The sequence below is a fragment of the Scyliorhinus torazame genome, chromosome 16, assembly GCF_047496885.1.
Source record: "Scyliorhinus torazame isolate Kashiwa2021f chromosome 16, sScyTor2.1, whole genome shotgun sequence".
NCBI lineage: Eukaryota > Metazoa > Chordata > Chondrichthyes > Carcharhiniformes > Scyliorhinidae > Scyliorhinus > Scyliorhinus torazame.
In genome coordinates, this window is record NC_092722.1 from 168,086,807 (window position 1) to 168,099,793 (window position 12,987).

The following is a 12,987-nucleotide window of genomic DNA, read 5'->3' on the forward strand; positions in this document are numbered from 1 at the left end:
AATACCTCATTCAATATTCTCCACTTGCATATCTCAACACTGACAACTCTCCAATATCAGAGGTGCACTGCATGATCTCATGTTTCCTTCTATCCAGAGCCAGGAATTCCTTCCAAACTCTCAACAAAGCAAAGTGTGATTAAATGGACTCAGTCAGTTCAGCTGTTTGTTTTAAAAAGCACAAACGTAATCTAAATGAGCTTTACATTTCACATATTTTGAATGTCACCACAGAAGATACTTCTAGGTGTTCCAATCGTTCCTGCAAAGCTACATTTTCCATACTATTTTGGGGAGTTTAGCACACTCAGTCAACACGGTCACAGTTCCACTATTGTACCACAAGACAAAATAGTCAATTCTTTTTGTTCCAGGTGTAAGTTTGAATTATGATATATTAGATATGAACGATGAAGTTGATTGAACAACATGCACACAACATGAGCAATTCTCGAGAAATCATTAATGTTCGTTAGAAATGGAGCTTTAGGAAATGTTTCAAGAAGGGAGGGTCCCTAAATCAAAAGCATTAATGAAGAGCACAATTCACAAAATAGAATAATTAATAAACGAGCTGAGACATTGTACAGTGCCCAGAATTAAAAAGCAGAATATGCGAATATGCAGTGTCTGTCAAGACAAAGTTTACAGATGATTAAATGCCAAAATAATAACAGTTTTTGGAATGAAAATGGTGTGAAATAAAACAGCAATTAATGATGTTTGTACCTTTTTCATTCACCATGACCATTTCATCAGCAGTAGCTGTTGCACATGCCGTAAAACTGGGTTCCTATCTAAGAGCACTCCTCGAATAGGCAGCAGTGTTAATGGCCCGATTTTCCAGTTCACTGTGGCTACACAGCAGCCTTAAAGCGGTTCGAACAGCCTGAAGCAGACTGTGAGAGTGACTGGTTGTCAGAAATTGCTGTGCATTCCCTATGTGGACTCTGCCCTGCTGAAATAACCAGTCACAGCTGCGATGCAGTGAATACAAATTCCACTGGTCTCTGTCGTCCTGCCCCTTCAATGACACAACACATTCTTTAACAGTAGACATCAGAAAAGCACAGGGGGTGGGGGTTGCCATCACTGCAGCTATTTTCAATGTTTGACCTCCACAAAAGATACAAAAACTGCTCAGGGTGGAGTCATTTTCACAGCTGTTACCCTTGCATGAGAGAATGTAGCGTGTGTGTCATATTTGTTTAAGGATTTTAAAGAAAATATCACGACTCTGCCCTCCTCAAGGTGAGGCCTAACGGTGCTATGCAAGCTCTTTATGCACATCAGCTTTTCTTGCCTAATTTATCATATATTACCACAATCATCACTACTCCAAAATGTCCTCTCTTGCTTCAACCAGGTAATGGCAGTTGAATGGTTTGTTATTGGAATTATAATTCGGCGACCCGGACAAATATCATAGAATCCCTACAGTGCAGAAGGAGGCCATTCAGCCCATTGAGTCTTCACCGACCTCCGAAAGAGCACCCTAGCCAGTTCCACACCGCCCAGCCATCCCATCTATCCGTCGTGCCACTCATCATTGGACATTAAGGGGAAAATTTAGCATGATCAATCCACCTAACCTGCACATCTTTGGACTGTGGGAGGAAACCGGAGCACCGGTTGGAAACTGGAGTGGCATGGTGGCACAGTGGTTAGCACAGCTGCCTCACAGCAGCAGGACCCAGGTTCAATACCAGCCCTGGGTGACTGTTGTGTGGGGTTTGCACTTTCCTTGGTCGTAGCATCAATGTGGGTGGACAGATTGTTAGTGATGTGCACACCTAGGAATTTGAAGCTGTCAACCATCTTGACTCTTAACTGTACTCTGAAGTAGCCTCTGTAAACCATTCACTTCCTTCACACCGCTACAAAGAACAACAAGGTCTGGGTGACCACCAGAAAGGGCAGGCAGTCAGTGCAGGAATCCCCTGTGGTTCTCCCCCTCTCGAACAGATATACCCCTTTGGATACTGTCGGGGGGGATAGCCTATCAGGGGAAAACAGCAGCAGCCAGAGCAGTGGCACCACAGCTGGCTCTGATGTTCAGAAGGGAGGGTCAAAGCGCAGAAGAGTAATAGTAATAGGGGACTCTATAGTCAGGGGCACAGATAGGCGCTTCTGTGGACGTGAAAGAGACTCCAGGATGGTATGTTGCCTCCCTGGTGCCAGGGTCCAGGATGTCTCCGAACGGGTAGAGGGAATCCTGAAGGGGGAGGGCAAACAGACAGAGGTCGTTGTACATATTGGTACTAACGACATAGGCAGGAAGGGGCATGAGGTCCTGCAGCAGGAGTTCAGGGAGCTAGGCAGAAAGTTAAAAGACAGGACCTCGAGGGTTGTAATCTCGGGATTACTCCCTGTGCCACGTGCCAGTGAGGCTAGAAATAGGAAGATAGAGCAGACAAACACGTGGCTAAACAGCTGGTGTAGGAGGGAGGGTTTCCGTTATCTGGACCACTGGGAGCTCTTCCGGGGCAGGTGTGACCTGTATAAGATGGACGGGTTGCATCTAAACCGGAGAGGCATAAATATCCTGGCCGCGAGGTTTGCTAGTGTCACACGGGAGGGTTTAAACTAGTATGGCAGGGGGGTGGGCACGGGAGCAATAGGTCAGAAGGTGAGGGCATTGAGGGAGAACTAGGGAATAGGGACAGTGTGGCTCTGAGGCAGAGCAGACGGGGAAAAGTTGCTGAACACAGCGGGTCTGGTGGCCTGAAGTGCATATGTTTTAATGCAAGGAGCATTACGGGTAAGGCAGATGAACTTAGAGCTTGGATTACTACTTGGAACTATGATGTTGTTGCCATTACAGAGACCTGGTTGAGGGAAGGGCAGGATTGGCAGCTAAACGTTCCAGGATTTAGATGTTTCAGGCGGGATAGAGGGGGATGTAAAAGGGGAGGCGGAGTTGCGCTACTTGTTCGGGAGAATATCACAGCTATACTGCGAGAGGACACCTCAGAGGGCAGTGAGGCTATATGGGTAGAGATCAGGAATAAGAAGGGTGCAGTCACAATGTTGGGGGTATACTACAGGCCTCCCAACAGCCAGCGGGAGATAGAGGAGCAGATAGGTAGACAGATTTTGGAAAAGAGTAAAAACAACAGGGTTGTGGTGATGGGAGACTTCAACTTCCCCAATATTGACTGGGACTCACTTAGTGCCAGGGGCTTAGACAGGGCGGAGTTTGTAAGGAGCATCCAGGAGGGCTTCTTAAAACAATATGTAGACAGTCCAACTAGGGAAGGGGCGGTACTGGACCTGGTATTGGGGAATGAGCCCGGCCAGGTGGTAGATGTTTCAGTAGGGGAGCATTTCGGTAACAGTGACCACAATTCAGTAAGTTTTAAAGTACTGGTGGACAAGGATAAGAGTGGTCCGAGGATGAATGTGCTAAATTGGGGGAAGGCTAATTATAACAATATTAGGCGGGAACTGAAGAACATAGATTGGGGGCGGATGTTTGAGGGCAAATCAACATCTGACATGTGGGAGGCTTTCAAGTGTCAGTTGAAAGGAATACAGGACAGGCATGTTCCTGTGAGGAAGAAAGATAAATACGGCAATTTTCGGGAACCTTGGATGACGAGTGATATTGTAGGCCTCGTCAAAAAGAAAAAGGAGGCATATGTCAGGGCTAAAAGGCTGGGAACAGACGAAGCCTGTGTGGCATATAAGGAAAGTAGGAAGGAACTTAAGCAAGGAGTCAGGAGGGCTAGAAGGGGTCATGAAAAGTCATTGGCAAATAGGGTTAAGGAAAATCCCAAGGCTTTTTACACGTACAGAAAAAGCAAGAGGGTAGCCAGGGAAAGGTTTGGCCCACTGAAGGATAGGCAAGGGAATCTATGTGTGGAGCCAGAGGAAATGGGCGAGGTACTAAATGAATACTTTGCATCAGTATTCACCAAAGAGAAGGAATTGGTAGATGTTGAGTCTGGAGAAGGGGGTGTAGATAGCCTGGGTCACATTGTGATCCAAAAAGACGAGGTGTTGGGTGTCTTAAAAAATATTAAGGTAGATAAGTCCCCAGGGCCTGATGGGATCTACCCCAGAATACTGAAGGAGGCTGGAGAGGAAATTGCTGAGGCCTTGACAGAAATCTTTGGATCCTCGCTGTCTTCAGGGGATGTCCCGGAGGACTGGAGAATAGCCAATGTTGTTCCTCTGTTTAAGAAGGGTAGCAAGGATAATCCCGGGAACTACAGGCCGGTGAGCCTTACTTCAGTGGTAGGGAAATTACTGGAGAGAATTCTTCGAGACAGGATCTACTCCCATTTGGAAGCAAATGGACGTATTAGTGAGAGGCAGCACGGTTTTGTGAAGGGGAGGTCGTGTCTCACTAACTTGATAGAGTTTTTCGAGGAGGTCACTAAGATGATTGATGCAGGTAGGGCAGTAGATGTTGTCTATATGGACTTCAGGAAGGCCTTTGACAAGGTCCCTCATGGTAGACTAGTACAAAAGGTGAAGTCACACGGGATCAGGGGTGAACTGGCAAGGTGGATACAGAACTGGCTAGGCCATAGAAGGCAGAGGGTAGCAATGGAGGGATGCTTTTCTAATTGGAGGGCTGTGACCAGTGGTGTTCCACAGGGATCAGTGCTGGGACCTTTGCTATTTGTAGTATATATAAATGATTTGGAGGAAAATGTAACTGGTCTGATTAGTAAGTTTGCAGACGACACAAAGGTTGGTGGAATTGCGGATAGCGATGAGGACTGTCTGAGGATACAGCAGGATTTAGATTGTCTGGAGACTTGGGCGGAGAGATGGCAGATGGAGTTTAATCCGGACAAATGTGAGGTAATGCATTTTGGAAGGGCTAATGCAGGTAGGGAATATACAGTGAATGGTAGAACCCTCAAGAGTATTGAAAGTCAAAGAGATCTAGGAGTACAGATCCACAGGTCATTGAAAGGGGCAACACAGGTGGAGAAGGTAGTCAAGAAGGCATACGGCATGCTTGCCTTCATTGGCCGGGGCATTGAGTATAAGAATTGGCAAGTCATGTTGCAGCTGTATAGAACCTTAGTTAGGCCACACTTGGAGTATAGTGTTCAATTCTGGTCGCCACACTACCAGAAGGATGTGGAGGCTTTAGAGAGGGTGCAGAAGAGATTTACCAGAATGTTGCCTGGTATGGAGGGCATAAGCTATGAGGAGCGATTGAATAAACTCGGTTTGTTCTCACTGGAACGAAGGAGGTTGAGGGGCGACCTGATAGAGGTATACAAAATTATGAGGGGCATAGACAGAGTGGATAGTCAGAGGCTTTTCCCCAGGGTAGAGGGGTCAATTACTAGGGGGCATAGGTTTAAGGTGAGAGGGGCAAGGTTTAGAGTAGATGTACGAGGCAAGTTTTTTACGCAGAGGGTAGTGGGTGCCTGGAACTCGCTACCGGAGGAGGTAGTGGAAGCAGGGACGATAGGGACATTTAAGGAGCATCTTGACAAATATATGAATAGGATGGGAATAGAAGGATACGGACCCAGGAAGTGTAGAAGATTGTAGTTGAGTCGGGCAGTATGGTCGGCACGGGCTTGGAGGGCCGAAGGGCCTGTTCCTGTGCTGTACATTTCTTTGTTCTTTGTTCTTTGTTTAAACCAAACAGACATAACTCTAGGCAACAAAACAGGACACAAACAGAAATAAAGTGCTGAAGACTTGTGTTATAGAACTAGATGTGCGAATCTGGTACAGTTTTTATTTGCCTGACAAAGTGGAAAATTGACAGGTTTGCCCTGTCCACAAAAAACAGGAAAAATCTAAACCAGCCAATGAACACTCCATCAGTCCAATCCCAATCATCAGCAAAACGATGGAACAGTACTTTCCAGTGGCACCTACTCACCAATAACCTGCCTATTGATGCTCAGTTTGGGTTGCATTAAGACCATGCAGTCCAGACCTCATGACAAGAAAGCTTAGCAAAGTCAATGGGAATCAGGGAAAACAGTGGTTAGCACAGCTGCCTCACAGCAGCAGGACCCAGGTTCAATACCAGCCCTGGGTGACTGTTGTGTGGGGTTTGCACTTTCCTTGGTCGTAGCATCAATGTGGGTGATTGGAGCCATATCTGGTGGAAAGGAAGGTCGTTGTGGATGTTGAAGGCCAATCATCTCAGCCCCAGGACATCATTACAGGAGTTCAGAGGCCTGATCATCTTCAGCTACTTCTTCTTCATCTTCATCAATGACTCCCTCCAAAGGCCCCTTGGCCGGATGGGTACTCGGCAGAATTTTATAAGGAATTTGCAGCGGACCTGGCACCACATCTGTTGGGGGCATTTAATGAAGTACTGGAGAAGGGGGAGTTGCCGGAGACGATGACGCAGGCAGTAATCACACTAATCCCCCAAAAAGGGAAGGATCCGGTGGAATGTGGGTCGTATAGGCCCATATCACTATTGAACACGGATGTGAAAGTATTGGCTAAGTTGTAGGCGGGGAGGATGGAGGATTGTGTCCCGGGGGTGGTTGCAGAAGATCAAACATGCTTCGTGAAGGGCAGGCAGCTCGCGAATAATATAAGGTGGCTGTTGAATGTGGTAATGAATCCGTCGAGAGCTCTGGTACCGGAGGTGGTGGTGTCCATGGACGCGGAGAAAGCATTTGATCGGGTGGAGTGGCGGTACTTGTTCGAAGTTTTGGAAAGGTTTGGGTTATGCCGAGATTTGTGGCATGGGTGCGGTTGCTTTATGTGGCGCCAAGAGCGAGGGTGAGGACGAATGATATGAGCTCACAAAGCTTTGACTTATACAGGGGTACGAGGCAGGGGTGCGCACTGTCACCGCTGCTGTTTGCGCTGGCCATAGAGCCATTGGCGATGGCTCTCAGTGGGTCGGCAGAGTGGCAGGGGATAATGAGGGGACAGAGGGAGCATTGGGTGTCGCTCTATGCCGATGACCTCTTGCTGTATGTTTCGGATCTGTTGGAGAGTATGGGAAGGATTATGGCCTGTTCGGGAGTTTTGGAGGGTTCACGGGATACAAGCTGAATGTAGGGTAAAGTGAGGTATTCCCGGTGAATGAGTTGGCACAGCGGGCTAATTTAGGGGGGATGCCATTTACGGTAGCGAGGGATAGATTTAGGTACTTGGGGATTCAGGTAGTGAGGGAATGGACGGGGCTCCATAAGTGGAACTTAACAAAGCTGGTGGAGGATGCCAGGGAGGATCTTAAGAGGGACACACTGCACTTAACGTTGGCGGGGAGGGTCCAAGTGGTGAAAATGAATATTCTGCTGGGGTTCTTGTTTATCTTTCAGGCTCTCCCGATCTTTATACCAAAGGCCTTTTTTCAGAAAGTGGACACAATCATCTCTGACTTTGTATGGGCGGGGAAGGTGCCGAGGGTGGGGAGGACCCTGCTACAGAGGACTGCTCCTTCCGGATGTGGAAGGGGAGGGAAGAATTGGGATATATATAAGTGGCTGGGGGAGCAGGGAGGCGAGCGGGTGGTGAAGATCAAGGAGAAATGGGAAGTGGAGTTGGGAATGGAGATCAAATGGGGAGTATGGAGTGAGGCACTGCGAAGGGTAAACGGGACCTCCTCTTGTGCAAGGATGAGCCTGATACAGTTTAAGGTGGTGCACAGGGTGCATATGACTCGGGCGAGAATGAGTGGGTTCTTTCAGGGGGGTAGCAGATGAGTGTGAGAGGTGTGGGCGGGGGGCCAGCGAATCATGTGCACATGTTTTGGGGATGTGAAAAATTGGGAAGATTCTGGGCGGGAGTGTTCGCGATCTTAGCCAGGATAGTGGAGGAGGGAGTGGACCCGGACCCTTTGGTGGTAATATTTGGGGTTTCAGAGAAGCCGGAGCTCATGGAGAGGAGGAAGGCCGAAGTCATGGCCTTCGCCTCTCTGATTGCACGGCGACGAATTTTGCTGGAGTGGCGGTCGGCATCGCCACCGGGGGTAGCAGCTTGGTTGGGTGACCTGTACGACTTCCTGCGGTTAGAAAAGATAAAGTATGAGTTCAGGGGCTCAGCAGGCGAGTTTGAGAGATGGTGGGAAATGTTTGTGACCGTGTTTGAGGTGCTGTCCGTCGCAGGGTGGGGGGGGGGGGGTTGTGATTGGGGGGGGTGAAAAAAGAGGAAAATCTGTACAAGCTGTACAGTTAATTGTTGGGAAGAATGTTTCCCAGGGTGTTTATTTGCTGTAACCTACTTTGATACAAGTTTGAATAAAATGCGTTTTAAACAAAATTGACTCACCTCTGAATTAGCATAAGAGTGAGGAAAATTGCTGATTGCATTGTGTTCAGTTCCATTCACAACTCTTCAGAGTGAATCAGGCTGTGCATGCAAGACCTGGAACATTCGGATTTGGGCTGTTAAGTGGCAAATAACATTTGCACCACACGAGTGCTAAGCAATTACTATCTGCAACAAGACTGTTCAACTACCTTCCCTTGACATTCAACAGCATTGCCATCACCAAATACCCACCATTAACATCATGAGGGTTACCATTCACCAGAATAGAATTGGACCAGTCACATAAAAAGTAGGGTGTGTAGTATAATCGTCCTGCTACTGGACTAGTAATCTAAAGGCCTGAACTAATGATTACGAGGCATGAGTTCTAATTCCAAAATCACTGCTGGGAAAATTTTAATTCAAGTAATTAAATAAAATCTGCATTTAAAAGGCTAGTGACACTAATTGCAACCATTAATCCAATGGATTGTTGTAAAAACCCGTCTGCTTCACTAATGTCCTTTGGGGAAGAAAACCTGCTGTCTTTTATTTGTTTTGCCTGCAAGTGACTGCAGACACTCAGTAGTGTGGTTGACACTGAACTACACTCTGAAATGGCAGAGCACTTACCCAGTTGTATTCAAGGAAGTTTCTCAAGGACAGTTAGGGATGGGCAGTACATGCTTTCCCACTTACACCCATATTCTGTGAATGAATAAAAAAACACTTCCAGCCCTACAGACTCTTCAAAGTCTCTTTCACGAACATCAAGACTGAACCAAAGTTGTCCCACAAACTAGAGAAGTAACAACCTGGCATTGTCATACTCGAGAATCCTTCGCCATCCTTGGCTACATTCTGCTCCACCCTGCAGAGCAGATCTGGCAGAGTTTGCGGTACAGTGGCATACTGTTGGACGGAAGCGACACTCAACATTGTCCCTAAGCCCCATGAAGTGACAAGTCCTCAGGTCAAAGAGGAGCAAGGAAATGCCCTGCTGATAACTTCCCCCTCGTAGCTAATGAATCAACACTCCTCGATGTTGAACACCAGTTGAAGGGAGCACTGACAGTGTAAGGGCCCAAATGGTCATCCCATGAATGAAGATAAAAAGCTCTTTCACACCCTTCCTCCTTCCTGCAATCTTTACTGTGTTGGAATGGAGATTTATCACAGCATCTCCCATTCTAAGCCATGTTCTTTCCCAGCATCACAGACCTTTTAACCATGGCACAAGACACGAGGTTTGGCTGGTTACCAAGTATACACAGATGGTGGAAGTTGAATGTAAAAGTGTCAGGGGCAGAATAAACATTTAAGATGGGCCTTGAACAGCAGCCGAGCTGACTAAGTGCCAATAATAATATATTCTTCTCTGCAAGACCCATGCTTTAGGAACCAAGCATATTAGCACAGGGCTTGCACAATGTAGAAGCTGCTTTAATCTGCTTTCCTTCATTCTGTAGGCTGATGAATTTTAAAAAGAACTGTGCTAAGTACAAGAATAAAGAATCGATCAGGCGTACCTTGTTTTACAGATGGTGGTAATTTTACATCGTCACCAGGAGCAGCCCGCCTGCACTTGGCCCAATTGTGGCTGTTCAGTGAATAGTTAATGGTCATTGAAGGGCCTCTTCCCACTGTCACTGGTACTTCACTAGCCATGTGGCGAGGTTACCAGGTAAACCTTGGTTACCTAGCTGCAGGCTTAAGTGTGACCGATCGGAATGCCAACAGACAAAGAGCAACAAAAGACCCCAGAGAAAGGGCTGAAAAGAGGGAAACAATAAAACCCCAGAGCAAAGGAGACAGACGACCCCAGAGATTGGGAGACCGTACGCAAGTAAACAACAAGATGGTTGCCGACCAAGTCGGTGCAATGAAATGCACGAGTAGAAAGTAAATGTTCTACAGGAAAATATTCACATCAGAGTCGAACTGGAAGGGAGGGACTTTCCGCTCCTGTTTTCGGGGGGTTGCAGGATCAGCAGGGGAAGCGGGAAATCCCGTGGGAGTCCCAAAATGTGATTTACGCTGGTGGGAATTTCCGTTGCGATTGTCCATGTCAATGACATAACGGGAATCCTGATGATCCATCTCAATACATTTAAATGTCATTATCTGGCCTTTACGCCTGATAATCTGCCACCCCCCAAACCCCATTAGATTATCCACTCATATCAGCGTGACAGCATGTCAACAGGAATCACGACAGGTCTCCCACGGCGTGCACCTAACGAGCAGAATTCACCAGTCTTATTAAGATCAGTTCGAACAAAGCCTCTCACATTAACACACTGAAAATGTGCAGCTGCCCTTATACTTGCAACAGTGAGGTCAAAACTGGATAGCCTCTGAAAGTAGCCTCAGGGATCATGCTCCACAATTAATCCACGCCTTTCTGATGTGGGCAGCACGTGAATGTCATGCCTTCTCAATTACATAAAAGCTGTGCTTGTGCTAAACAGGCTAATGAATGGCTGCACATTTCAGCAGCAGTCCTAAATTTGTGCAAAGCTAGCATCACTTAAAGCTAGCCTGCACTGCTTAAAGCCAGCCTGTACTTCTTAAAGGGGAGGTAGATTCTGGCTGGAGGCGGTACCACAAGGGGCTAGGGAAGAGAGTCCAATGTGCAATGTTACAACACCCTGGGCTTGTGTGCGATCAATTCCAGCCCCACTTGACCCGGAGTCACAACACAGGTGAAATTAGGTTTAATATTGATACCTGTGGCTTTGGTTGAGGTAAATTGGCTACAGTCACCACAGGTTTGTCAAATTTAAACACAAGCAACGTTTTATTATTAACAGTAATTATAATTAAATAGACAGGGAAATACAACTGGTGATCAATTATCTGATTTCCAGCCAGCCCCGCCTTTCTAAAAATAAATGAATAAAATAAAAAGATCTTTGATTTAGGTGGATGTCATCCCGATAGTTTATTTCTGAAGGTTAGGCCTTCAGTTGGGTTCTTTCTTTTCCTTCAGCTTGTAATGATCTTCACGGCAGACTCACGGAGACAGCAGATGACTGGCAGCAGAGTGGGAAAACACAGCTCCTCTTCCTTCGAGAGTCTAGAGGCTTCTAGCAGGTTGTCTCCAAAGGAAAATGCCTGGTAAGAATCACTATCCCTGGCTAATCCACTGGTTCCCAATTAGCCAATCGAACCGACTTCCTCCAAAACCGGTTCCCAAGATACACCCGGCGCCGACGATTCTGGTTTCTCCTCTCCAAATTACAAAACCGAGGAACGCACTGTCCTGGCAAACACTCTTCGGCTCATAGGCACATTCCAATTATGGGTCCACGGACCAAAAATAAAAATGATAAAATAAAATAAAATAAATGGGAAAATAGGAAATAAACAGGAAGGAGTCTTACAGCAAGAAGAATGACTGGTGGCACAATAAGGGAAAGTGTGTGCCCCAAGTTTTCAGATATAGGAGGGGAAAGTGACAAGAAATATCCTACACCTATCGGTGAATAGTGCCAGCTTAACAGAGGATGAGGTCACACCCAGGTTCTGCTGCAGAGGATTTAGATGAAGACCTCGACAGGCGGACATCGAAAAAGCCAGGAGGCCTAGGGGCAGAGCTGTTTAAGGTCATCCTGCAAGGCAACCTGCAAGCTCCCTTCCTGAAAGTCAGCAGTCTTGCACCAGCCATGCTGCCCCCATTGGGACAGCACTGAGTGGGGGGGGACACTAAAACTAGCAAAGGCACATGGAAGACATGAATTGAGTGAACACACAAGGGTGTTTCATTGACTTTTGTATGGACCATTGGATGGTTTGTGTGACAACTTTGGTTTGGGATATTTGTTTTGTGGAGGTTTTTATTTCAGGATCCTATCCAGGGGCGAGAAGGTAAGGTGTGTGACTGTTGGTGAATGGTGAATTGAAGTTGTGTTCGCTGGGACCACAGTCAGATGAGCTGAGTATGGACGGTGCAGTCAGAAAGAAGGCTGGTTGCCCCTCCCTTCCTCTTCCTCTGCTACTTGCCAGGGGCCTGGTGGAAAGGACTGTGCCCTCATGATGGAGAGATGCGCAAATGCAGCAGACCAGAATCAATCATGTCACACATTCTGACATGTCCTCCAATGTGGTCCAGACAGCGGAAGCATTCTTCAGCACCCCAATGATTTACTCAATGATATTTCGTCTGGCATCATGCTCACGTTATAGGCGGACTTTTCGAAAGTCTGAGTGCCCTTGGATTTAAAAGTAAGAAGATGCTGCATGTACTGTATACATAATCACCTAAAAGTATTCGATAATATCTTCAATATTTCCAACTGCAGATATAGGACACAGATGGAAGAGAATGCATTTCAGGCAACTGTATCTTGCAGTTTCTGCTATATGCCCAGCTCAGGCCATCCCATTCTCTGTAAACAGTAACACATCATTCCAGAAAATGTAATTTTCGAAAACGAGAAGCAGGGTAGAATTTATGAATTCATGAATTAAATTTAATGCATGGAAAATCCTACAGGGCCCACTGGTATTCCTGCCCGGATTGCTAATACTCTGTCTATCTGCTAAGGCTGCATATTCCTAAAATCTATTCCTCCGTACTTTCTAACCTGATGTTTCTTCTCATTTCACCTTTGCTCAAAATGTATTGAAACCCCTGCTGTCTTTTTTAAGCGTTGAACAGACTTGCTTTCATTCCTTTACAAACATGGAACAGATGTACTTACCGATAAATCTATCACTTTACTATGTCATTTGTGTGGACTGCATCATGATTTCACATAAGTGATGTGACAAAAC

At 46.6% G+C, this 12,987-nt stretch overlaps 1 protein-coding gene across 3 annotated transcripts in view; it reads right to left on the reverse strand.

Annotated features, from left to right (window-relative positions):
- ablim1b (actin binding LIM protein 1b) overlaps positions 1-12,987 on the reverse strand; it is a 521,461-nt gene that overhangs the window by 309,824 nt on the left and 198,650 nt on the right. Inside the window, exon 1 of one of the 3 annotated variants that reach the window (XM_072479453.1) lies at positions 730-935. The exons of 1 other annotated variant lie outside the window; for it this stretch is intronic. Coding sequence is in view for 1 of the 2 variants with exons in the window: in XM_072479451.1 (XP_072335552.1) it covers positions 730-751 (22 nt within the window). In the remaining variant the exon portion in view is untranslated. Of the gene's footprint in view, positions 1-729; positions 938-12,987 lie in introns of those variants that run through there. One more of the 3 variants, XM_072479451.1, reaches the window with a different exon arrangement.